Source organism: Dendrobates tinctorius, unplaced genomic scaffold (assembly GCF_039654945.1).
Source record: "Dendrobates tinctorius isolate UK_male_01 unplaced genomic scaffold, ASM3965494v1 ptg000295l, whole genome shotgun sequence".
NCBI lineage: Eukaryota > Metazoa > Chordata > Amphibia > Anura > Dendrobatidae > Dendrobates > Dendrobates tinctorius.
Window position 1 is genome coordinate 1,739,960 of NW_027361962.1, and position 27,175 is coordinate 1,767,134.

Below are 27,175 nucleotides of genomic sequence, written 5' to 3' on the forward strand. Positions count from 1 at the left end.
GGCACTCCAAACTCTCTGTGTCATTAACATTGGCACTACAAGAGTGATGATCCACGCTTCTCTATCAGGTGGTCTGATGATGAACCCAGCATTGGTAATGGCAGGGGATGGAATCTGCCAGACTGCATATTTTATTTTTATTTATTTCCTTAGTTTCATAGTGTCCAGCCCTTTATTTAAGAGCTAGAGATCTAATGATTCAGAATAGACATCCGTAAGCTCCCTTGTATGTAATGTATAAGCACCCAATGCTGTGCCCATTTACCCATATATTAAAGTTTATTGGTTTGATCGTCCAGCAATCCAGGACCTCTGTCTTGCCAGGAGCCCTTGTGCTACAGCTAGCTGGCCTGTAACCAAGGTTTAATCTGAGCCCAGGATGACCGGGGAAAGAACAGCACTGTGCAGGACAGCCACCAGAAATTTCAGGGGCCCATAAAGGCAACATTTTTCGGCACCTTGAGATTCCACCCAGGTTTCACTCTAGCTCCTCCTCGGCAGTCCCATTGCCCATTCTTCGAAAACCCACTTCTGCACCACGTCCTCACCAATCACTCATTAACAGTTTCTTTAGAACACCATATCATATACACTCACTGGCCACTTTATTAGGTACACCATGCTAGTAAGGGGTTGGACCCCCTTTTGCCTTCAGAACTGCCTCAATTCTTCGTGGCAGAGATTCAACAAGGTGCTGGAAGCATTCCTCAGAGATTTTGGACCATATTGACATGATGGCATCACACGGCGCAGATTTGTCGGCTGCACATCCCTGATGCGAATCTCCCGTTCCACCACATCCCAAAGATGCTCTATTGGATTGAGATCTGGTGACTGAGGAGGCCATTTGAGTACAGTAAACTCATTGTCATGTTCAAGAAACCAATCTGAGATGATTCGAGCTTTATGACATGGCGCATTATCCTGCTGAAAGTAGCCATCAGATGTTGGGTACATTGTGGTCATAAAGGGATGGACATGGTCAGCAACAATACTCAGGTAGGCTGTGGCGTTGCAACGATGCTCAATTGGTACCAAGGGGCCCAAAGAGTGCCCAGAAAAAATTCCCCACACCATGACACCACCACCACCAGCCTGAACCGTTGATACAAGGCAGGATGGATCCATGCTTTCATGTTGTTTACGCCAAATTCTGACCCTACCATCCGAATGTCGCAGCAGAAATCGAGACTCATCAGACCAGGCAACGTTTTTCCAATCTTCTACTGTCCAATTTCGATGAGCTTGTGCAAATTGTAGCCTCAGTTTCCTGTTCTTAGCTGAGAGGAGTGGTACCCAGTGTGGTCTTCTGCTGCTGTAGCCCATCTGCCTCAAAGTTCGACGCACTGTGCGTTCAGAGATGCTCTTCTGCCTACCTTGGTTGTAACGGGTGGCAATTTGAGTCACTGTTGCCTTTCTATCAGCTCGAACCAGTCTGCCCATTCTCCTCTGACCTCTGGCATCAACATGGCATTTCCGGCCACAGAACTGCTGCTCCTTGTTTTTTTTTTCTTTTTGGGACCATTCTCTGTAAACCCTAGAGATGGTTGTGCGTGAAAATCCCAGTAGATCAGCAGTTTCTGAAATTCTCAGACCAGCCCTTCTGGCACCAACAATCATGCCACGTTCAAAGGCACTCAAATCACCTTTCTTCCCCATACTGATGCTCGGTTTGAACTGCAGGAGATTGTCTTGACCATGTCTACATGCCTAAATGCACTGAGTTGCCACCATGTGATTGGCTGATTAGAAATTAAGTCTTAACACACAGTTGGACAGGTGTACCTAATAAAGTGGCCAGTGAGTGTACATGGCCATCAGCCTTTGTTTTGGCCAAAAGATTTTTTTAAGCTGCCACCACAAGGAGACTCTTTTGCCAGAGCCCTACTTTTACTCTAACCTACTAAAAATTTCTTAAAATATCCAATACTCTTTTTGGGTATATTTTTATTTAAGGAAATGTGTCACATACATATTTTAAAATGAACAAAACTACCATATACAAGAGACAAATACCGTCACACCATGACAAAATCACATATTAAGACCATATAGTGACTGAATGATACCACACAGGAGATAAATGTCGCCACCAGGGCTGTGGAGTCGGTAAGCCACAACTCCGACTCCTCAATTTCCATGGCTCTGACTCCAGCTTCGACTCTGACTTCACGACTCCGACTCCCTCATACATAGCTCATGTTTAACCCCTTTACCCCCAAGGGTGGTTTGCACGTTAATGACCGGGCCAATTTTTACAATTCTGACCACTGTCCCTTTATGACATCATAACTCTGGAACGCTTCCATGGATCCCGGTAATTTTGACATTGTTTTCTCATGACATCTTGTACTTCATGTTAGTGGTAAAATTTCATTCATATAACTTGCGTTTATTTGTGAAAAAAATGGAAATTTTGCGAAAATTTTGCAATTTTCCAACTTTGAATTTTATGCCCTTAAATCACAGAGATGTGGCACACAAAAAACTTAATAATTAACAGTTCCCACATGTTTACTTTACATCAGCACAATTTTGGAACCAAATTTTTTTTTGTTAGGAAGTTATAAGGGTTAAAAGTTGACCAGCGATTTCTCATTTTAATAACACCATTTTTTTAGGGATCACATCACATTTGAAGTCACTTTGAGGGGTCTATATGATAGAAAATACCCAAAAGTGAAACCATTCTAAAAACTGCACCCCTGAAGGTACTCAAAGCCACATTCAAGAAGTTTATTAACCTTTCAGATGCTTCACAGAAATTTTTTGAATGTTTAAAAAAAAAATGAACATTTAACTTTTTTTCACAAAATAATTAATTCAGGTCCAATTTTTTTTATTTTACCAAGGGTAATAGGAGAAATTGGACTACAAAAGTTATTGTGCAATTTGTCTTGAGTACGCTGATACCTGATAGGTGGGGGTACCACTGTTTTGACGCATTGCAGAGCTCAGAAGGGAAAGAGTGCCGTTTGACTTTTTCAACACAAAATTGGCTGGAATTGAGATCGGACGCCGTGTCACATTTGGAGCCCCTGATGTGTCTAAAGAGTGGAAACCCCCCACAAGTGACCCCATTTTGGAAACTAGACCCCCCAAGGACCTTATCTAGATATTTGGTGAGAACTTTGAACCACAAAGGGCTTCACAGAAGTTTATAATGTACAGCCGTGCAATTAAAAAATCATTTTTTTTCCACAAAAATGATTTTTTCACCCCCAATTTTTATTTTTACAAGGGTAACAGGACCCCAAAAGTTATTGTTCAATTTGTCATGAGTACGCTGATACCCTATATGTGAGGGTAAACCACTGTTTGGGCGCATGGCAGAGCTCGGAAGGCGCGCCGTTTGACACAAAAATGGCTGGAATTGACATCGGGCGCCATATCGCGTTTAGAGAGCCCCTGATGTGCCTGAGCAGTGGAAACTAGACCCCCCAAGGAACTTATCTAGATGTGTGGTGAGCACTTTGAACCCCCAAGTGCTTCACAGAAGTTTATAACGCTCAGGCGTGAAAATGAGAAAATCATATTTTTTCCACAAACATGATCTTTTAGTCCCCAATTTTTTTATTTTCCCAAGGGCAACAGGAGAAATTGGACCCCTAAAGTTGTAAAATTTGTCCTGAGTAAGCTGATACCCCATATGTGGGGGTAAACCACTGTTTGGGCACATGGCAGAGCTTGGAAGGGAAGGAGCACCAATTGACTTTTTCACCTCAGAATTGGCAGAAAATCAGATCAGACTCCATGTTGCATTTGGAGAGCACCTGATGTGCCCAAACAGTGGAAACTCCCCAACACACCCCTAACCCTAATCTCAGCCCTAACCCTAATCCTAGACCTAACCCTAATGGGAAAATGGAAATAAATAGATTTTTTTTTAATTTATTATTTTTCCCTATCTAAGGGGGTGATAACGGGGGGTTTGATTTTCTATTTATGGCGGTTTTTATGTTTGGCACCTGTCGCACGCTAAAAGACACTTTTTATTGTAAAAATAGTTTTTGCATCACCACATTTTGAGCTATAATTTTTCCATATTTTGACCCAAAGAGTCATGTGCGGTCTTATTTTTTGCGGGAAGAGTTGACATTTTTATTGGTATCATTTTCGGGCAAGTGACATTTTTTGATAACTTTTTATTCCGATGTTTGGGATGCAGAATGAACAAAAATCAGCATTTCATGAATTTCGTTTGGGGGGAGTTTACACCGTTCTGCATGTGGTAAAATTGATAAAGGGGTTTTATTCTTTGGGTCAGTACGATTACTGCGATACCTCATTTATGTCATTTTTATATGTTTTGGCGCTTTTATACAATAAAAACAATTTTATATAAAAAATAATTATTTTTGCATTGCTTTATTCTACGAGCTATAACTTTTTCATTTTTTTGCTGATGATGCTGTAAGGTGGCGCGTTTTTTGCGGGACAAGATGACGTTTTCAACGGTACCATGTTTATTTATATTCGTCTTTTTGATCGCGCATTATTGCACTTTTTGATCGGCGGTATGATGATAAAGCATTGTTTTTTGCTTTGTTTTCTTTTAAGGGGTTTCCTAAAGGGGTTAACTAGTGGGACAATTTTATAGGGTGGGTCGTTACGGATGCAGTGATACTATATATGTGTACTTTTATAGTTTTTTTTATTTACAGAAAAAAGACTATTAGGGAATGTTTTTTTTTAATTTAGGATTTTTTAAAAAATTACTTTTACACTTTCAGTGCTGAGATCTCATCTCCCGAGGTCTTGGTGCTGAGATTTTCATCTGCGCATGCATCGCCCCCGGCAGCCATTTTCCCGGAGTCCACAGCATAGGAAACCATGCAACTGCGGGGGCAAGGGCCTTTCACAAAAATGTAAGCAGAGCCCCCGCAGCACTGAATGCCCACAGCACCGAACACCCCCTCATCCCAGCCTGCAGTAACGCTCCACTCTTGCCTCCTCCAGCAGTGACCCTGAGAATTTGCTTTACCGCAGCCACCACTCCAGGTAAGCAATTAGATGCACGGATTATAAGCACCACCATTTTATTAAAAAATGTTTTTTTCTATTTTTCGCCTCAAAATTTGGGGTGTGTCTTATAATCCAGAGAGTCTTATAATCCGCAAAATACGGTAAATCATCAGAGCAGCTAATTTCTCCAAACATGAGCGAGGAGCAAAAACAAACTAAATCATCAAGCATATAGAGACAACATATACTGGACTACTGATTTATGCACAGTTTATTGAAAGTTTAGATATGCTTTAAGAAGTACTTACCTGAATCCTGGTTTCCTGTTCACTCCAGAAGTTCTGAGATGAATGCAAGCTTTCCTTCCCTGCGTGTTTGTTATTTTTTCCCCTAATCTGTAGAGGAGGAGCTTCACTACTTATCATGAATATAAACTGCAGCTCAGGTTCATCTCAGCTAAAAGTCTAGACCTTAGATCAGAAATAGGACAGACATTTATAGGACATTTCATAACTTTCCCAAGTTCTTATGAAAAAAAATTTCCCCACAAACTGCATTGAACTTGTACCCAATTTATTTTATACTAGCTGAAGAGCCCGGCGCTGCCCGGGCATAGTAACTAACTGTGGTTAGTTATAGAAAATTATAATTATCCTCCATCCCATAGTCCCATGCCCATATACCCATCATACATATCCACCATCCCACAATCAAGTGCCCATATATCCATCATACATATTCTCCATCCCATAGTCCCATGCCCATATACCCATCATACATATCCACCATCCCATAGGCCCGTACCCATATACCCATCATATATTTCCTCCATCCCACAGTCAAGTGCCCATATACCCATCATACATATCCTCCATCCCATAGTCCCATGCCCATATACCCATCATACATATCCACCATCCCACAATCAAGTGCCCATATACCCATCATACATATCCTCCATCCCATAGTCCCATGCCCATATACCCATCATACATATCCACCATCCCACAATCAAGTGCCCATATACCCATCATACATATCCACCATCCCACAATCAAGTGCCCATATACCCATCATACATATCCTCCATCCCATAGTCCCATGCCCATATACCCATCATACATATCCACCATCCCACAATCAAGTGCCCATATGCCCATCATACATATCCTCCATCCCATAGTCCCATGCCCATATACCCATCATACATATCCACCATCCCACAATCAAGTGCCCATATACCCATCATACATATTCGCAATCCCATTGTCGAGTGCCCATATACCCATCACACATCCTTCATCTCATAGTCCAGTGCCCATACACCCATCACACATCCTCCATCCCATAGTCCCGTGCCCATATACCCATTATGGCATCATTATCACCATGGCAACCGTTATGACATAACCGTCACCATTGCAACCTATTAAGACATCGTCACCATGGCAACCATTGTGACAGCATCTTCGCCATTGCAACCTATTATGACATTAGCATCGCCATGGCAACCATTATGACATCATAATGAGGGGCGGGGCTTGATACACACACTTTTTCTCCATTATGTAGATAGGGGCAAAATTGTTTGGTGAATTGGAACGCGCGGGGCTAAAATTTCACCTCACAACATAGCCTATGACGCTCTTGGGGTCCAGACATGTGACTGTGCCAAATTTTGTGGCTGTAGCTGTGACGGTGCGGATGCCTATCCCGGACATACACACACCCACATTGAGCTTTATTTATTAGATTTTAGGAGTCGGAGTCGGTCCATTTTATACTGACTCCAACTCCGACTCCACAGCCCTGAATTCGCCACATCATGACCAGACCACATATTACCGCCACATAGTGACTGATTACTACAATACAGATAATAACAAAAGCCCCACAATACTAATATTACCATACGTGCCATTATTCCCAGGAGCACTGTACGTAGTTTAGTGTATAGTGTCAGTGTACAGGTAACACACTGACTCATCAGTGACTCTAGTGGGCAGTGCTGCAGGGATGAGGGCTGGAGCTGCGTCTCCTCCTGTCAGAGCGCGTGCCTTAGAAGATGGCCGCCTCACACAGGCCCCATCGTCCACCCGGGTTTCCTCAGCTTCCAGCTCACTGGAGCTTCACAGCACTCTCCTGCAGGAGCCCAAACACTTCCCAGAGTCCAGAGGGTCCTGAAGCTGGAAATATATCTTGGTAAAGGGGGTCTTTTGTGCAGGATGATCACAGGATTAGAGGAGCTCTCTCAGGACGCGTCCTCTCTCCTCAGATACATAGCCATTCCCCCAGTGACTTCATTGTTGCTTTGCCCATAGTTATTCTCCTAGTGACTTCTGGTGACGTTACTACATCTTGAGTGATCATTGATCCGAGCAGGTTGTAGTCTTTTACAGCTTCCAGTTCGTCACCGTCCATCTGAAATGTGTCCCGGTCACACCGGGCAGTAGTCAATATCTTTGTACGTTCTTTGTGTTGAGTATAGTGATGAGTGAACGTGAGCGGATAAAGTGTTATCCAAGCATCCTCAGGTGTTTTCCGAGTATCCTGTCATGCTCGGATAATATGTTTGAGTCCCTATGGCTCCATGTTTTGCAGCTGTTAGACAGCTGTAACACATACAGGAACTGTCTAACAGTCACAAAACACGCAGCTGCAGGGACTCGGATAACATCTGAGCATACTCCGATAACAAGTTATCCAAGCACGTTCACTCATCACTAGTGTTGAGCGATACCGTCCGATACTTAAAAGTATCGTATCGGATGGTATCGGCCGATCTAAAAAAAATATCGGGTATCGCCGATTCCGATACCGGAAGTCCCATTCAAGACTATGGGACTTCCGTATCGGAATAAGAAAAACCCTATTTTTGCCTTGTACAGCCTCTCTGGGGTCTGTACGGGCCTTTCGGGGGGCTGTGCCAGCCTGCCGGGGGGTCTGTGCAGGCTCCGGTGGTCTGTGCAGGCCTGCCGGTGGTCTGTGCAGGCTCCGGTGGTCTGTGCAGGCCTGCCGGGGGGCTGTGCCGGCCTGCCGGTGGTCTGTGCAGGCTCCGGGGGTCTGTGCAGGCATCGTCCGATGGGACTACAAGTCCCATCGGGCGATGCCTGCTACCATGACAGTGATTGACACATTAGCCAATGATGGGACAGTAGTAGTCCCATTATCCGGCTAATGTGTTGAATGTAAAAAAAAATAAAAAATTACATGCTACATACATACAACATGCATACTACATGTAACATACATACTACATATATACTACATGCATGCTACATACATGCTACATACTACATACATAATACATATATACTACATGCATGCAACATACATACAACATATATACAACATGCATACTACATATACTACATGTAACATACATACTACATATATACTACATGCTACATACATGCTACATACATAATATATATACTACATGCAACATACATACAACATATATACTACATGCATGCAACATGCATACTACATATATACTATATATACTACATGTAACATACATACTACATATATACTACATACATGCTACATACTACATACATAATATATATACTACATGCATGCAACATACATACAACATATATACTACATGCATGCAACATGCATACTACATATATACTACATGTAACATACTTACATATATACTACATGCTACATACATGCAACATACATACTACATACATAATACATATATACTACATGCATGCAACATTCATACAACATATATACTACATGCATGCAACATGCATACTACATATATACTATATATACTGCATGTAACATACATACTACATATATACTACATGCTACATACATGCAACATACATACTACATACATGCAACATACATACTACATACATAATACATATACACTACATGCATGCCACATTCATACAACATATATACTACATGCATGCAACATGCATACTACATATATACTATATATACTGCATGTAACATACATACTACATATATACTACATGCTACATACATGCAACATACATACTACATACATGCAACATACATACTACATACATAATACATATACACTACATGCATGCAACATTCATACAACATATATACTACATGCATGCAACATGCATACTACATATATACTATATATACTGCATGTAACATACATACTACATATATACTACATGCTACATACATGCAACATACATACTACATACATGCTACATACATACTACATACATAATACATATAAACTACATGCATGAAACATACATACAACATATATACTACATGCATGCAACATGCATACTACATATATACTACATGTAACATACATACTACATATATACTACATGCTACATACATACTACATACATGCTACATACATACTACATACATAATACATATATACTACATGCATGCAACATACATACAACATATATACTACATGCATGCAACATGCATACTACATATATACTACATGCATACTACATATATACTATATATACTACATGTAACATACATACTACATATATACTACATGCTACATACACACTACATGCAACATACATACTACATACATACACACTACATACATGCAACATACATACTACATACTACATACATGCTACATACATACTACATATATACCACATGCATGCAACATGCATACTACATATATACTACATGCATGCAACATACATATATACTACATACAATACATACATATAGACATACAGTACATATAACAGAGTACATACTCACCGTCACTTGTCACTTTGATCCCCGAAGCCATTGTCCCCTTGAGGAATAAATATCAAAATAAAAAAACACCAATATACTTACCCCGATCCGCAGAAGTCCACGAGGGTCCCACGTCCATTTCCCACGCAGCAATGGCATAAAGTGAGACTAGGGACTTTTTTTTTTTTACAGTGGTGGAGGAATACAGTGCGGAAGGATACCTACCTTCCGTCATTGTATTCCTGGAGCTGGTAGAGAACGGTAGCATCAGCTGATGCTGCTGTTCTCCACGCAAGATGGACGTGGGACCCTCGTGGACTTCTGCGGATCGGGGTAAGTATATTGGTGTTTTTTTATTTTGATATTTATTCCTCAAGGGGACAATGGCTTCGGGGATCAAAGTGACAAGTGACGGTGAGTATGTACTCTATGTTATATGTACTGTATGTCTATATGTATGTATTGTATGTAGTATATATGTATGTTGCATGCATGTAGTATATATGCAGTATATATGTAGTATGCATGTTGCATGCATGTGGTATATATGTAGTATGTATGTAGTATGTATGTTGCATATATGTAGCATGTAGTGTGTATGTATGTAGCATGTATGTAGTATGTATGTTGCATGTAGTATGTTACATGTAGTATATATGTAGTATGCATGTTGTATGTATGTAGCCTGTAGGTAGCATGTATGTAGCATGTAAAAAATTTTTTTTTCTTTTTCACATTCAACACATTAGCCGGATGATGGGACTACTACTGTCCCATCATTGGCTAATGTGTCAATCACTGTCATGGTAGCAGGCATCGCCCGATGGGACTTGTAGTCCCATCGGACGATGCCTGCACAGACCCCCGGAGCCTGCACAGACCACCGGCAGGCCAGCACAGCCCCCCGGAGCCTGCACAGCCCCCCGGCAGGCCGGCACAGACCACCGGAGCCTGCACAGACCACCGGCAGGCCGGCACAGCCCCCCGGAGCCTGCACAGACCACCGGCAGGCCGGCACAGCCCCCCCGGCAGGCCGGCACAGACCCCCGGAGCCTGCACAGACCACCGGCAGGCCGGCACAGACCCCCGGCAGGCCGGCACAGACCACCGGAGCCTGCACAGCCCCCCCCAAAGGCCCAAACTGACGGAGCATCATGATGCGCACAGACAGCGCGTCATGATGACGTCATTTCGGCAGCCAATCAGAGCCACAAAAGTGGCTCATTGCATTTTGGACTTCCGATTCCGGTACCTGATACGAAAAAAGTATCGGTACTCGGTATCGGAAAGCTCAACACTACTCATCACTAGTGGAGTAGCAGTCCCGTGTTAGAGCTTTCCATCTGGACAATATAATAAGCCTTTCATTCCATCTACTCTTGTTGCCATCAATCAGCAGATATGTCCACAAGCACAGCACAATCATACATCTAATATAGAAAGCTCAAGTGTGTGTATGTGTGTGTGTGTGTATGTGTGTGTGTGTCCGAGATAGACATCCGCACCGTCGCAGCTACAGCCACAAAATTTGGCACAGTCACACGTCTGGACCCCGAGAGCGTCATAGGCTATGTTGTGAGGTGAAATTTTAACCCCGCGCATTCCAATTCACCAGTTTTGCCCCTTTCTTCATAATGGGGGAAAAGTGTGTGCGTGTCAAGCCCGGCCCCTCATTATGATGTCACAATGGTTGCCATGGCGACGCTGATTCATCATAGGTTGCAATGGTGACGGTTATGTCATAATGGTTGCCATGGTGATGATGATGTCATAATGGGTATATGAGCACTGGACTATGGGATGGAGGATATGTATGATGGGTATATGGGCACGGGACTATGAGATGAAGGATGTGTGATGGGTATATGGGCATGGGACTATGGGATGGAGGATATGTATGATGGGTATATGGGCATGGGACTATGAGATGAAGGATGTGTGATGGGTATATGGGCATGGGACTATGGGATGAAGGATGTGTGATGGGTATATGGACATGGGACTATGGGATGGAGGATGTGTGATGGGTATATGGGCATGGGACTATGGGATGGAGGATGTATGATGAGTATATGGGCATGGGACTATGGGATGGAGGATGTGTGATGGGTATATGGGCATGGGACTATGGGATGGAGAATATCTATGATGGGTATATGCGCATGGGACTATGGGATGGAGGATGTGTGATGGGTATATGGGCACTCGACTATGGGATCGTGGATATGTATGATGGGTATATGGGCATGGGACTATGGGATGGAGGATAATTATAATTTGCTATAACTAACCACAGTTAGATACTATGCCCGTGCAGCGCCGGGCTCTTCAGCTAGTATACAGTCATATGTCAAATTTTGTTAAAATGCAGACTGCACATTTTCTGTTAGTACAATAAACCTCATTTGAATCCAGAAATATAACTAAGTCCATCAGTTATTAGATATATGAAACTGAAATAGCTGTTGCAAAAACCAAAATTGTTATAAAGAAAAAAGGTTAATATTAATAGGGGTGCCCAAACTTTAACATATGACTGTATAATATAACCCAGAGTGCCAGACCCAAATGGACAAAATAATGAGTTCAGTACATATGGAAATATAGACCATATACAAAGATGTACATTAAGAGCCAAATATTCCAACATTACATATTTTTAATCATCATAATACAAAAAACAGTGTTCAATAAAAGACAAATTTAAAAACTGGGAAACCACAAGGTGGCGCCACAGTCACACAGATGAGAGACACAAGCAAAAAAATGCAGATAAAGTTAGCTAAGATAATTAACTCAACTATGAAGTATATATAGAGACCCCACAAAGAGGAAATCCTTCTATAATTGGCTAATAATTAAAGCAACAGGCATAGCCTTATAATGTAGCATGGCATAAGATAAAAAAAACATCATGTGAAACTCATCAGCTGAGCATTCATACATAGTATAGGGCATGTTTTTACGCATTATGAGACGTGGAGCCAAAGCAAAACCCAACGTATGTTTCGGTGTATAGCCTTCTTCCACCCCCCTTGTGGTTTCCCACTTTTTATGCCTGTCTTTTATTGAACACTATTTTTTTTGTATTATGATGATTGAAAAATGTAATTTTTTTTTTTGGGGGGGGGATATTAGGTTCTTCGTGTACATCTCTTTATATCAGTAGTCCCCGACCTTCCTGATCATGAGAGCCACATTCGCTTAGAGAGAGGGTCACGAGCCACATTCAGCTCCCACCCCCTTCAAAGTAGTGTCAACCAAAGCCCCCATTATAGGAATAATGATAACCAAAGTGACGCGCCCCAGGGGCCGTGGGATACTCGGTACCGGGCTGGTCGTCTTAAAGGGATGTGTCACAGTGGCGGTGACCCGGTCCGTGGCCCCAGGCGGTCATGTAAAATGGGTGTAATTAGATGAGGAGTTTGTATGAATTTGTGACGCCACCTGTGGTTTCTGGTCAGTGGTGACCAGCGCTGCAGTGTTGCTCTCTGGGACAGATGTTATGATGCAGCAGAGTTGGTGAAGCTCTCCACAGGCAGAACTGTAGTCCCAGGGCAGTTGAGAGGAGTCTGTAGTTGGTGAGGCAGTGTGGAGTGGAGGATTTAGAAGTGGTGAGTGAGAGGCGCAGAGAGAAGGTAGATGACACAGAGGCATGTAGTTCCAAGGACTTTACTTACAATTCTGGTATGCACAGATGCCTGCTTCAATGCTGCGTTCTCCAGGTGAGGGGTCCAGACAACTTCCAGCTAAGATGAAGTACACCCTTCCAGCACTCCCTGTCAGTATGTACCTCTCTTGGCCGTCTCCACACAATATACTGCTTTCCACTTTCCTTCTTTTCCAGCACTTCACAAATATCGTTCCAGGCCAGAAGCTGCGAATCCTGTCAGACAACGCCCTTCCGTTTCTGTGATCCTATGTAGCTGCCTTTCCAATCGGAATAACTGTGGTAGGGGCTATGGTCCATAAAGTAACCACAGCTATCGGCTTGCTAGTAGCGCCCTGAAGTACGCTCACTAGGCTAGGGGCCGTGACCCTTTGCGACCAGTTTCTTCCTCCACCTGACGACAGTCAGCATGGACAAGAGACCCATGGGGAGTATGCTCCAGCCGTGTCTCAGAAGAACCACCTTTCCTTTATGGGAGCTTTCTTATAATCCAATCCGTCCAGCAGCCTCTAATCTCAAGAGCTGCTCCAGACACGTCCTTCTCCTTCCCTCCCTCTGAGGGAATGTTAACCTTACTTCCTATCCTCCCGCTCTCAAACTAAGCTACGCCCACCTCCCAGCACTCTTCGTGTTCCAAGCAGGGACCACAAAGGGTGCTCTGCTACACTACTATGTTGTGTGGGATGTGGGATGGAATGTGGTCGGGTGTCTCCACCTTACCTGGTTGTGGGATACCACACCTCTGGGTGAGGTGTAGCATCTCTGTGGTGACTGGACCCTCATTCGCGCCACAAAAGCTTTTCCATAGAAATTACTCTGAAGCAGTACACTGAGATCCAAAGGTTCCCACAATACCCCCATTCAATATTCTCCCATCAAAGACTCCCAACACGCTGTCACATCCAGCTTTGAGCACCTCCTCTAACAGGTAGTACCATCCTCCAGTGTACCATACCTAAAACATCTCTAAACCCCTAAGACCAGTAAATGTGCATCCAGATCTGCACTTCTGTGCAGGGCTTCTCACAAAATTCACCATTTTGAGATGTTCTCTTCATACCTGTTTGCTAGACCTGGACCTAATGCACCAAGCTGGCAGGCAGCCGCGAGCCACAATTCATGGGACCATGAGTCACATGTGGCTCCCGAGCTACAGGTTGGGACCCCTGCTTTATATGATGTATATTGTTGCTATCAATGTTGTATCGTCTGTGTATTTCAGATTGTTGATGATTCATCCAGCAATTTTGATTCCAGAGGAGGAGATAGCGTTGCAAAAATAACAAGGAAAAAACCCAACACCTTAACCCCCCCCCATAGTCTCAACGTAGGGTTTAAAATAAAACCAATTCCTCAATAAGAAGGCGGACCCCTGACAGCGCTTGGCGCTGGGCAGATCCCCAAGAAATAGCGCTGACCTCCGACAGATAGCGCTCGGCGCTGTGCAGACCCGCCAGATAGTGTAGTGACCCGGTCCAGACTGAGTATGTCCCTTTAAGTAACCCTGGACCGTGAGTAGCTTTTGTACACCTCAACTCACCCCTAAGTTATCCTTTTACTGTTATATGGTTTAAATGAATCCATTACTCACTAATCTCATATATTCATGATTTATATTATTCTCACAATGTGAAGTCTGACACAAGAATTTAGAGTTATTCTATTGATCAGTGACCCTGTCACCAAGGTTCAATGGGAGGAGCTACCTCCGGTCTCTGTGGAGACAAGACAGAGATCTGGAAAGTTCCCTGGAGTCTGGTTCAAGATGTGACCCAGAGCAGACCTCATGTGAGGGGTCTCTTGACCCCGTCCAGGCTCCAAGCCTTGAGGTTCATCCTTCTCTTCATCTCAAGACTTACAGCCAGGCCTAATGCCTTGGATCTTCCTCTGACTTCTACAGCCAAGATGGCTGAAGACTTTTAACATTTTTCAAACCCTGGATCCCTGCTGTCCGATTAAAGGCATGGGCGTGTTTCTTCAGCATTAGGTCGCACTAAATGTGTACAGAAGAACCTATTGCTCCGCATGTTGAGGAAATTGAGGGTCCCCCGCCTCACCGCAAATTATTCGTTTTTTTACTTCAAGTATATTTCTGCACGTACTGTGACCAGGTGAGAAAATGAAAACGGGATTACAGGTCTGTAAATATTGCCATATATTCCCACTTCTGCCTATATGCCACCAAGGAACTTTGAGCTTCTTATAATTACCTGCAAGCAGAGTCGGACTGGGGTGTCTGGGGCCCACCAGGGGAATGGACTCCCAAGGGCCCACCCTACAACTATATACAAATATCTGTCAGTCGCTATCCCCATTATAGTGGAGCATCAGCTGTAAAACACAGGCGACTCCTGTACATCTACTGTGCGCCACTACAAATGGGATGTATAATTACAGTAGTTTACATTAATGGGGTTCTTTGGTTAGAACAAGTTATCACCGATCCATGGGCTCCACAGGATAGGTGATCACTTAGGTTGAACCATTAGAAACTGCACCGAACGGAAGAATGAAAAAGTTTTATTGTTGATAGAACTTATCCCCATTTTAAAATGGAGCGGCAGGTGGGATATCTGACCGCAGCTCCATTCATTCTCTGGTGACACTGTTGGGGATTTATTCAAAATTGAAGGCATACTGAACCAGCATGGCTACCACAGCATCTTGCAGTGGCATGCTATTCCATCCGGTTTGCGTTTAGTTTGACCATCACTTATTTTTCAACAGGACAATGACCCCAAACACACCTCCAGGCTGTGTAAGTGCTATTTGACCAAGAAGGAGAGTGATGGGGTGCTATGCCAGATGACCTGGCCTCCACAGTCACCAGACCTGAACCCAATCAAGATGGTTTGGGGTGAGCTGGACCACAGAGTGAAGGCAAAAGGGCCAACAAGTGCTAAGCATCTCTGGGAACTCCTTCAAGACTGTTGGAAGACCATTTCTGGTTACAACCTCTTGAAGCTCATCAAGAGAATGCCAAGAGTGTGCAGAGCAGTAATCAAAGCAAAAGGTGTCTACTTTGAAGAACCTAGAATATAAGACATACAGTATTTTCAGTTGTTTCACACTTTTTTGTTAATTATATAATTCCATGTGTTAATTCATAGTTTTGATGCCTTCAGAGTGAATCTACAATTTTCAAAGTCATGAAAATAAAGAAAACTCTTTGAATGAGGTGTGTCCAAACTTTTGGTCTGTACTGTATCTATCCTGGCCCCCCATATGTATCGATCTGGGCCCCCACATGTATCCATCCTGCCCCCCCCGAATGGGTATCCATACAGGCCCCTTGTCCTGCCCCTCCCCCCTGTGTATATCCATCCTGGCCCCTTTTCCTACCCCCGGCCCCCATGTGTATCCATCCTACCTCCCTCCCGTACGTGTATCCATCCTGGCCCCCCCGTACAATCATCCATTCTGGCCCCTCTGTATCCATCCAGGGCTCCCCCCTCCCCTGTATGTGCCTGCATCCAGGCCCCCCTCCCCTGTATGTGCACCCATCCAGACCCCCTCCCCTGTATGTGCATCCATCCAGACCCCCCTCCCCTGCATGGGCATCCATCCAGACCCCCCCTCCCCTGTATGGGCATCCATCCAGACCCCCCTCCCCTGCATGGGCATCCATCCAGGCCCCCCATCCCCTGCATGGGCATCCATCCAGACCCCCCTCCCCTGCATGGGCATCCATCCAGGCCCCCCATCCCCTGCATGGGCATCCATCCAGGCCCCCCCTGTATGGGCATCCATCCAGCCCCCCATTCCCCTGTATGGGCATCCATCCAGGCCCCCCCTCCCCTGTATGTGCATCTATCCAGCCCCCCATCCCCTGTATGGGCATCCATCCAGGCCCCCCCTGTATGGGCATCCATCCAGTCCCCCATTCCCCTGTATGGGCATCCATCCAGGCCCCCCCTTCCCTGTATGGGCATCCATCCAGGCCCCCCTGTATGTGCATCCATCCAGCCCCCCATCCCCTGTATGGGCATCCATCCAGCCCCCCATCCCCTGTATGGGCATCCATCCAGCCCCCCATCCCCTGTATGGGCATCCATCCAGCCCCCCATCCCCTGTATGGGCATCCATCCAGCCCCCCATCCCCTGTATGGGCATCCATCCAGGCCCCCCCCTGTATGGGCATCCATCCAGGCCCCCCCCTGTATGGGCATCCATCCAGGCCCCCCCCTGTATGGGCATCCATCCAGGCCCCCCCCCATCCCCTGTATGTGCATCCATCCAGCCCCCCCATCCCCAGTATGGGCATCCATCCAGGCCCCCCCTGTATGGGCATCCATCCAGCCCCCCATTTTCTGTATGGGCATACATCCAGCCCCCATCCCCAGTATGGGCATCCATCCAGGCCCCCCCCTGTATGGGCATCCATCCAGCCCCACATCCTCTGTATGGGCATCCATCCAGGCCCCCCCCCTTTATGGGCACCCATCCAGGCCCCCCATCCCCTGTATGGGCATCCATCTAGGCCCCCCGTTATGTGCATCCATCCAGGCCCCCCCCCGTTATGTGCATCCATCCACGCCCCCCCCGTTATGTGCATCCTTCCAGGGCCCCCCCGTTATGGGCATCCTTCCAGCCCCCCCCCCGTTATGGGCATCCTTCCAGGCCCTCCCCTCCCGAGAGAAGAAAAAAAAAATCTTTCACTCTTACCTGCCCTCCTCCTCTGCAGGTCAGCGGCCGGCGCACTCACTGCAAAATGGCCGCCGACATAGCAGAGGCCAGCTGTGGATGTGTGTGCCCGACGCATGAAACTGACGTCGTACGCTGGGCACACACATGCCACTATCAATCGGGACGTGCGCCGCAGCGGTTCAGGTAATGAACTCTGCGTGCGCGCGCCCCTGCTTTTTTAAAGGGCCCGCACCCTTTTTTTTTATTTTACTTCTCCCCCTCTGGCTGGCTCCTTCCCACAGCCAAGGGGAGGGCCCACCGGGGGAATTCCCAGTACCCCACCAGGTCAGACCAAGCCTGCCTGCAAGTACTGATTCTAACTAATACAGGTTCTTAAAGCTCCAGAACCTCAATTCTGTGTCAGAATCTGTGGCGCCCCTGAGGCTTCAGTCGCCACAGAGGTACTGCACCTTCTCCTAAGGTGTAGTGCCCCACCATCCAGGTAAGGTGGGAACTCCTGACCACATTCCACACCTGCACCCCACACACAAGATAGTTCAGCAGGGACCCATCCATGCTTTAGGCTGGAACGGTCATAGAGTGCCTTTGGTGGTCCCTGGCTTCGTAACACAAGAGGTGCTGGGGAGGCGGGTGGAGTTAGCTATAAAAGAGTGGGAAAGTGTAGGATTTCAGGTTAGTCTGGGAGAGACCAGAGAGAGAGCAGGCTGACAGCAGGTCAGCCTGAGAGGAGCTCAAGGCGAAGGAAGACAGTCAGCCAGGAGAGGCTGAGGACTGGTCTTAGTGGAACGAGCTTCTCAGAGAAGAGAGAGAGAGACGTAGACTGGAGACTACAGATTCCATAAGAGAGATAGAAGAGATCGGAACGAAGGAGAAGAGGATGGTGGGAAGCAGGTTGAGAAAGAGAGAGAACCCTTCCAGTCCAGAGCGCAAAGGCCGGGGCCCGGTCCCCGAGGTTGATTGGAACTTTAGGTCCGGCAACAGACACCGGAGGAGTAGGGAGCCGCTCACGCCTTACTCCCATCATAGACTTGGGGCACAACAGCAATCGAGTAGAGAGCCGGGACGTAGTGAGGAGTCCCCGAAGCAGGCTACAGCTGTCTGTCATACAAGTAAAGACTAGGAACACCTAGAGAGAGGCATTCCAGGGTAACTAAGTACTGGAGTGCTTCGCACCTTAAGGTGCATTGAGGAGTCGTTCAGTGAAGGAACATATTGGCGGAGTGTGGAAGGGAGATCCCTACCTGTCCTGGATGTTGGCTGGAGCCCTGACTTGAAGAACACAGTACGGAGGCAGGCGTGTGTGTGAACTGCAAACAGCGAGTAAAGCCTTGGAACCGCACACCCTGTGTCCTCCAGTTATTCCCGCACCGCTACACCTGGGTAGCAACATCTACCCCATCCTGCGCCTCTCCTCATCCATTGCACCTACACTGCCCTGGGACTACAGCTCCGCCTGTGGGGAGCTTTACCATCTCTGCTGCACCACACCATCAGTCCCAGCGGATCTGCATGCAGCGGTGGCCTAACACCATACTTGCCAAACACCACGGGTGGCGTCACAAACTATTCTACCTTTAACTATACCACCGCCATTGATATTGGGCGCCCAGGGCCACGGACCGGGTCACCGCTGCTGTGACACATCCCCCTGACACCGGCCCGGTACCGAGTACCCCACAGCCCTGGGACGGGGGCGACCCAAATCCAATCCTGAAATGTATTGGCCGTGGATTCCCCACGTGAACTGTTACCATTACTCCATGTTATTTCTCTCTGTTCTGCTGAAGGAAAGCAGCTGTTATCCCAGAGACCTGTTGTCTGTGGTTACTCTATCGGCTGTGGACACGTGGGGTATCAGCGTACTCAGACAAATTGCACAATAACTTTTGGGGTCCTGTTACCCTTGGGAAAATAAAAATTGGGGGTGAAAAGATCATGTTTGTGGACAAAATATGATTTTTTAATTTTACGGCTGTACGTGATAAACTTCTGTGAAGCCCTTGGGGGTTCAAAGTTCTCACCACACATCTAGATAAGTTCCTTAGGGGGTCTAGTTTCCAAAATGGTGTCATTTGTGGGGGGTTTCCACTGTTTAGGCACATCAGGGGCTCTCCAAACGTGACATGGTGTCCGATCTGAATTCCAGCCAATTTTGCGTTGAAAAAGTCAAATGGCGCTCCTTCCCTTCAGAGCTCTGCCATGCGCCGAAACAGTGGTTCCCCCCCTCATATCAGGTATCAGCGTACTCAGGACAAATTGCACAATAACTTTTGCAGTCCAATTTCTCCTGTTACCCTTGGCAAAATAAAAAGAAATTGGTCCTGAAGTAATTTTTTTGTGAAAAAAAAGTTAATTGTTCATTTTAAACATTCAAAAAATTCCTGTGAAGCACCTGAAGGGTTAATAAACTTCTTGAATGTGGTTTTGAGCACCTTGAGGGGTGCAGTTTTTAGTATGGTGTCACTTTTGGGTATTTTCTATCATATAGACCCCAAAGTAACTTTTTCAAATGTGATGTGGTCCCTAAAAAAATGGTGTTGTAAAAAATGAGAAGTCGCTGGTGAACTTTTAATTTTGGTTCCCAAATTGTGCTGATGTAAAGTAAACATGCAGGAAATGTTATTTTTTTTTTACGTTTTTTGTGTGCAAAATCTCTGTGATTTAAGGGCATAAAAATTCCAAGTTGAAAAATTGCGAAGTTTTCAAAATTTTTGCCAAATTTTCATTTTTTTCACAAATAAATGCAACTTATATGAATGAAATTTTACCACTAACATGAAGTATAATATGTAACGAGAAAACAATGTCAGAATCACCGGGATCCATGGAAGCGTTCCAGAGTTATTACCTCATAAAGGGACAGTGGTCAGAATTGTAAAAATTGGCCCAGTCATGAACGTGCAAACCACCATTGGGGGTAAAGGGTTTAATGTTGATGATTATGGCTTACAGCCAATGAAAACCCAAATGTCGTTATCTCAGTAAATTAGAATACTTTATAACACCAGCTTGAAAAATTATTTTAAAATCTGAAATGTTGGCCTACTGAAATGTATGTTCAGTAAATGCACTCAGTACTTGGCCGGGGCTCCTTTTGCATCAATTACTGCATCAATGCGGCGTGGCATGGAGGCGATCAGCCTGTGGCACTGCTGAGGTGATATGGAAGCCCAGGTTGCTTTGATAGCCACTTTCAGCTCGTCTGCATTGTTGGGTCTGGTGTCTCTCATCTTCCTATTGACAATACCCCATAGATTCTCTATTGGGTTAAGGTCAGGCGAGTTTTCTGGCCAATTAAGCACAGTGATACTGTTGTTTGTAAACCAGGTATTGGTACTTTTGGCATTGTAGACAGGTGCCAAGTCCTGCTGGAGAAGCATGAAGTGCTCTCAAATGTCCTGGTACACGGCTGCACTGACTTTCGTCTTGATAAAACACAGTTGACCTACACCAGCAGATGACATGGCGCCCAAACCATCACTGATTGCGGAAACTTCACACTAGACCTCCTGCAGCTTGGATTGTGGCCTCTCCACTCTTCCTCCAGACTCTGGGACCTTGATTTCCAAATGAAATGCAACATTTACATTAATCTGAAAACAACACCTTGGACCACTGAGCAACAGTCCCGTTCTTTTTCTCCTTGGCCCAGGTAAGACGCTTCTGGCGTTGTCCATTGGTCATGAGTGGCTGACACAAGGAATGCGACACTTGTAGCCCATGTCCTGGATACTTCTGTGTGTGGTGTGAAGCAATGACTCCAGCAGCAGTCCACTCATTGTGAATCTCCCCCATATTTTTGAATGGACTTTTCTTAACAATCCTTTCAAGGCTGCAGTTATCCCGGTTGCTTGTGCACCTTTTTCTACCACACTTTTTCCTTCCACTCAACTTTCCATTAATATGCTTGGATACAGCACTCTCTGAACAGCCAGCCTATTTAGCAATGACCTTTTGTGGCTTACCCTCCTTGTGGAGTGTGTCAATGACTTCCTTCTGGACATCTGACAAGTCAGCAGTCTTCCCCATGATTGTGGAGCTACTGAAACAGACTAAGGGACCTTTTTAAATGATTTGGAAGCCTTTGTGGGTGTTTTTTGTTATTTATTCTATTTTACTGAGATAATAACTTTTGGGTTTTCATTGGCTGTAAGCCATAATCATCAACATTAACAGAAATAAACACTTGAAATAGATCACTCTGTAATGACTCTATATAATATGAATGACAGGTTAAGCTGTTTTTTGGTATACACCTATTCAGACTAGTTCTAGATGTGCCGTCAGTTTTTTCTGTCATTTCTATGTTAGCTTTCTGATTGAGCACTCCGCCCTTCATCAAGCTGTGATTTTAATTACATCCAATCACATTTTGGTTCCTATATTCCTATAAATACAGGCTTTACCATGTTATTAGCCAGAGGTTAGTTCACACTAGGCAGTTAGAATAGGGACCGTTCAATGAGATCACCTTGTCGTTGGTGAATGGGCTCACATCTTTTGGCCAAATTTTGTGCTAAGTATCTCATATGTTATTTCTAGATTACAAAAGCCATTATGCTATTCGTATTTCACATACTTCATATGCCTTGATGCAATTGAGTGCAACCATTTCCTTATTCTATATAATATGGGTTTCACTTTTTGTATTGAAGAACTGAAATAAATTAAAGGGAACTTATCACCCCCCCAGGGCGTTTTTAAGTAAAAGAGCCACCTTCGGCAGCACTCAGGCTGCATTCTGTGAATGTGACTCTTATGTTTCTGATCCCTAGTAACACTGAAATATTGACTTTTATAAATTGCTCCCATACCTTTATTGAGTCTCAGAGGTCTGGTGTCTCCCCCTAAATCAGCCGCCTCCCAGCCATCCATCTTACCCCTCTTGCATCTGTGCGCAGCCTCCTCCTGTGTTGCTGTTACATGCCGGCGCCTGCGCTGTGCCAACAGCTCTCGGGCATGCACAGTGCACGCTGCCCAGGAACTGACATAAGGCTACCGCGCCTGCGTGGTGCGAAGGCCCCAGATCCTGCCCCACCGTTATGTTTGACGAGTGTGACCAACGTGTCAATCAGTTCTCCAAGCGATGCTACAGATTGCTTGGAAAACGCTAGCATTCTGCAAGCTAATTATGCTTGCCAATCGCTAGCTTTTCCGCGGGAAAATAGCAGGAATTTAAAATGCGGTTTTCCCGCGGAATGGAATTCCGTAACGTGTGCACTTAGCCTAAATGTACTGAGCACCTACAAAATTGCCGGTTGTTACAGGATTCATCTACTCCTGACCCATCCCTTGTGAATGCCCCTGTGTGCAGAGTAAAATACTAGAAGCCCATTTTCCTCATGGACCGGCATCTATGTCCCAGGAGCGCCGCAGCTTATCAGCAATCTCTCAACGACTACAGTCATCACAATTCTGCTCTCTCTCACCTCAGGCAACAGAAGCTGCAAATATGGAGCTGTTGACAAGAGAGAACTGATCCAAGGTAATAAGGAAGGATCTGCCTGGGGTTATTGGTCACCTAGTGGGACGGTGCCGTGCAGACCCCCGACAGATGGCGCTCGGTGCTGTACAGACCCCTGACAGATGGCACACAGCGCCATGCAGACCCCCGACAGATAGCGCTCGGCGCTGTGTAGACCCGACATATAGCGCTTGGTGCCGTGCAGACCCCCGACAGATAGCGCTTGGTGCTGTACAGACCCCCTGACAGATAGCGCTCGGCGCCGTGCAGACCCCCTGACAGATAGCGCTCGGCGCTGTGCAGACCCCCTGACAGATAGCGCTCGGCGCCGTGCAGACCCCCTGACAGATAGCGCTCGGCGCTGTGCAGACACCTGACAGATAGCGCTCGGCGCTGTGCAGACCCCCTGACAGATAGCGCTCGGCGCTGTGCAGACCCTCTGACAGATAGCGCTCGGCGCTGTGCAGACACCTGACAGATAGCGCTCGGCGCTGTGCAGACACCTGACAGATAGCGCTCGGCGCTGTGCAGACCCCCTGACAGATAGCGCTCGGCGCTGTGCAGACCCCCTGACAGATAGCGCTCGGCGCTGTGCAGACCCCCTGACAGATAGCGCTCGGCGCCGTGCAGACCCCCTGACAGATAGCGCTCGGCGCCGTGCAGACCCCTGACAGATAGCGCTCGGCGCCGTGCAGACCTCTGACAGATAGCGCTCGGCGCCGTGCAGACCTCTGACAGATAGCGCTCGGCGCTGTGCAGACCCCCTGACAGATAGCGCTCGGCGCTGTGCAGACCCTCTGACAGATAGCGCTCGGCGCTGTGCAGACCACCTGACAGATAGCGCTCGGCGCTGTGCAGACACCTGACAGATAGCGCTCGGCGCTGTGCAGACCCCCTGACAGATAGCGCTCGGCGCCGTGCAGACCTCTGACAGATAGCGCTCGGCGCTGTGCAGACCCACTGACAGATAGCGCTCGGCGCTGTGCAGACACCTGACAGATAGCGCTCGGCGCTGTGCAGACCCCTGACAGATAGCGCTCGGCGCCGTGCAGACCTCTGACAGATAGCGCTCGGTGCTGTGCAGACCCCCTGACAGATAGCGCTCGGTGCTGTGCAGACCCCCTGACAGATAGCGCTCGGTGCTGTGCAGACCCCCTGACAGATAGCGCTCGGCGCTGTGCAGACACCTGACAGATAGCGCTCGGCACTGTGCAGACCCCTGACAGATAGCGCTCGGCGCTGTGCAGACACCTGACAGATGGCGCTCGGTGCTGCAGTCGTGACGCAGTGTAGCAGGAATCCCCACAGCCTGCAGTCAGCAGTGGAGACAGGACCCTCACAGCTGCTCCCTCCCCTCTACAGCCTCACAGATATCAGCCTGCGGCGGTCACATGGTAGGGGCGGGGCTACAAGGAGGGGCGGGGCCAGAGGCAGCCAGGAAGAAGGAACAAGAGAGACGGAAGACGAGAGAGATGAGGTAAGGCTACTTTCACACATCCGTTTTTTTAAATCCGGCATGATGCGGCGAAATTTGTGTAAACCGGATCCGGAATTGGATCCGGTTTTTTCACATAGAATATAATGATCGCCGCATCATGCCGGATGGACATGCGGCGCCTCCGGGTTTTGCCGGATACGGCAAACATGCGCCGTCCGGCGTCTGCAAAAAACGTTGGCTGCAACGTTTTTTTGCAGCGCCGGACCGGCTTTTTCAACTGCGCATGCCCGGGCACAAGTGCCCGGCGCGCATCTCTCTCTCTCTCTCTCTCTCCATACGCTCCATACCTTTCTTTGGCTGGCTCTCTCGTCCCCCTCTGTCTCTCTGGCTGCTCTCTCGTCCCCCGCTGTCTCTCTGGCTGCTCTCTCGTCCCCCGCTCTCTCTCTTCGGCTGCTCTCTCGTCCCCCACTGTCTCTTCGGCTGCTCTCTTGTCCCCCGCTGTCTCTCTGGCTGCTCTCTCGCCTCCCGATCTCTCTCTGGCTGGCTCTCTCGACCCCCGGTGCTGCGGCTCCTTTAAATGTCCTCCAAGCCGCATCAGGGGCCGCATGTACATCCGGTGTCACCACTGCAGGCCGGATCCGGCGGCCCGGCTATTCGCCGCAGGCCGCCGGACCCCTGACACCGGATGTCTGAAAGAGGCCTTAGAGAGAGAGACAGGAGGTAAATCTCTGAATGTCGGTGGGATTGTGCTCTGTGATATCACATCTATTACATTAATGGTTTTTGATCGCACGATGCAGAATTATGTGAGCAGCAGTTTTTTCCAACATGTTTACCGTCTCTTTGCACTCAGGTTTTATCCTGTTGCTGTGTATAATCAGTGTCTCTGGTGTTACATGGGACTGCAGGTGATATCTACATTGTCTGTATTAATTGGCCCAATAAGAGCCAGGAGCGTCCTCTCACCAACAATCAGCAGGGAGTGAATCCTCCTCCAGAGGTGACACAAGTTGTGGAGTTAAAACTTCATATTTATTTCTGCATTTTTTAAAAATGTCGGTGTCTCCATCATGAGAAGAAACCTGTGCGCTTCAGCTACAAAACCGCCATCATGGTAGAAGTGTTACTGAGAATACCATCATTACACAGTGTAGGTAGAAGACGCCGTCTGGTCAGCAGCCGATGGGGGAAACCGCCAGATTCTGCCGCCCCTGAGGATAAACACAGAATCCGCACCCTGTAATCACAGATAACTAGTGTTGAGCTTTCCGATACCACAAGTATCGGGTATCAGCCGATATTTGCCGTATCGGAATTCCGATACCGAGTACCGATACTTTTTTCGTATCGGATACCGGAATCGGAAGTCCAAAATGCAATGAGCCACTTTTGTGGCTCTGATTGGCTGCCGAAATGACGTCATCATGATGCGCTGTCTGTGCGCATTATGATGCGCCGTCAGTTCGGGCCTTCGGGGGGGGCTGTGCCGACTGTCCGGGGGTCTGTGCCGGCCTGCCGGGGGGCTGTGCAGGCTCCAGTGGTCTGTGCCAGCCTGCCGGGGGGCTGTGCCGACCTGCCGGTGGTCTGTGCAGGCTCCGGTGGTCTGTGCCGGCCTGCCGGTGGTCTGTGCAGGCTCCGGTGGTCTGTGCAGGCATCGTCCGATGGGACTACAAGTCCCATCGGGCGATGCCTGCTACCATGACAGTGATTGACACATTAGCCAATGATGGGACAGTAGTAGTCCCATCATCCAGGTAAAGTGTTGAATGTAAAAAAAAATAAAAAATTACATGCTACATGCATACTACATATATACTACATATATACTACATATATACTACATACATACCACATGCATGCAACATGCATACTGCATATATACTACATGCATGCAACATACATATATACTACATACAATACATACATATAGACATACAGTACATATAACATAGAGTACATACTCACCGTCACTTGTCACTTTGATCCCCGAAGCCATTGTCACCTGAGGGATAAATATCAAAATAAAAAAACACCAATATACTTACCCCAATCCGCAGAAGTCCACGAGGGTCCCACGTCCATCTTGCGTGGAGAACAGCAGCATCAGCTGATGCTACCGTTCTCTACCAGCTCCAGGAATACAATGACGGAAGGTAGGTATCCTTCCGCACTGTATTCCTCCACCACTTTAAAAAAAAAAGAGTCCCTAGTCTCACTTTATGCCATTGCTGCGTGGGAAATTCCCACGCAGCAA

General features: G+C 46.7%; 1 protein-coding gene across 1 annotated transcript in view; it reads left to right on the forward strand.

The window, feature by feature from the left end:
* LOC141073036 (uncharacterized) overlaps positions 1 to 27,175 on the forward strand; it is a 122,001-nt gene that overhangs the window by 81,088 nt on the left and 13,738 nt on the right. Inside the window, exon 4 of the mRNA XM_073560346.1 lies at positions 7,917 to 7,922. Within this exon, the coding sequence (XP_073416447.1) occupies positions 7,917 to 7,922 (6 nt within the window). The remainder of the gene's footprint in view (positions 1 to 7,916; positions 7,923 to 27,175) is intronic.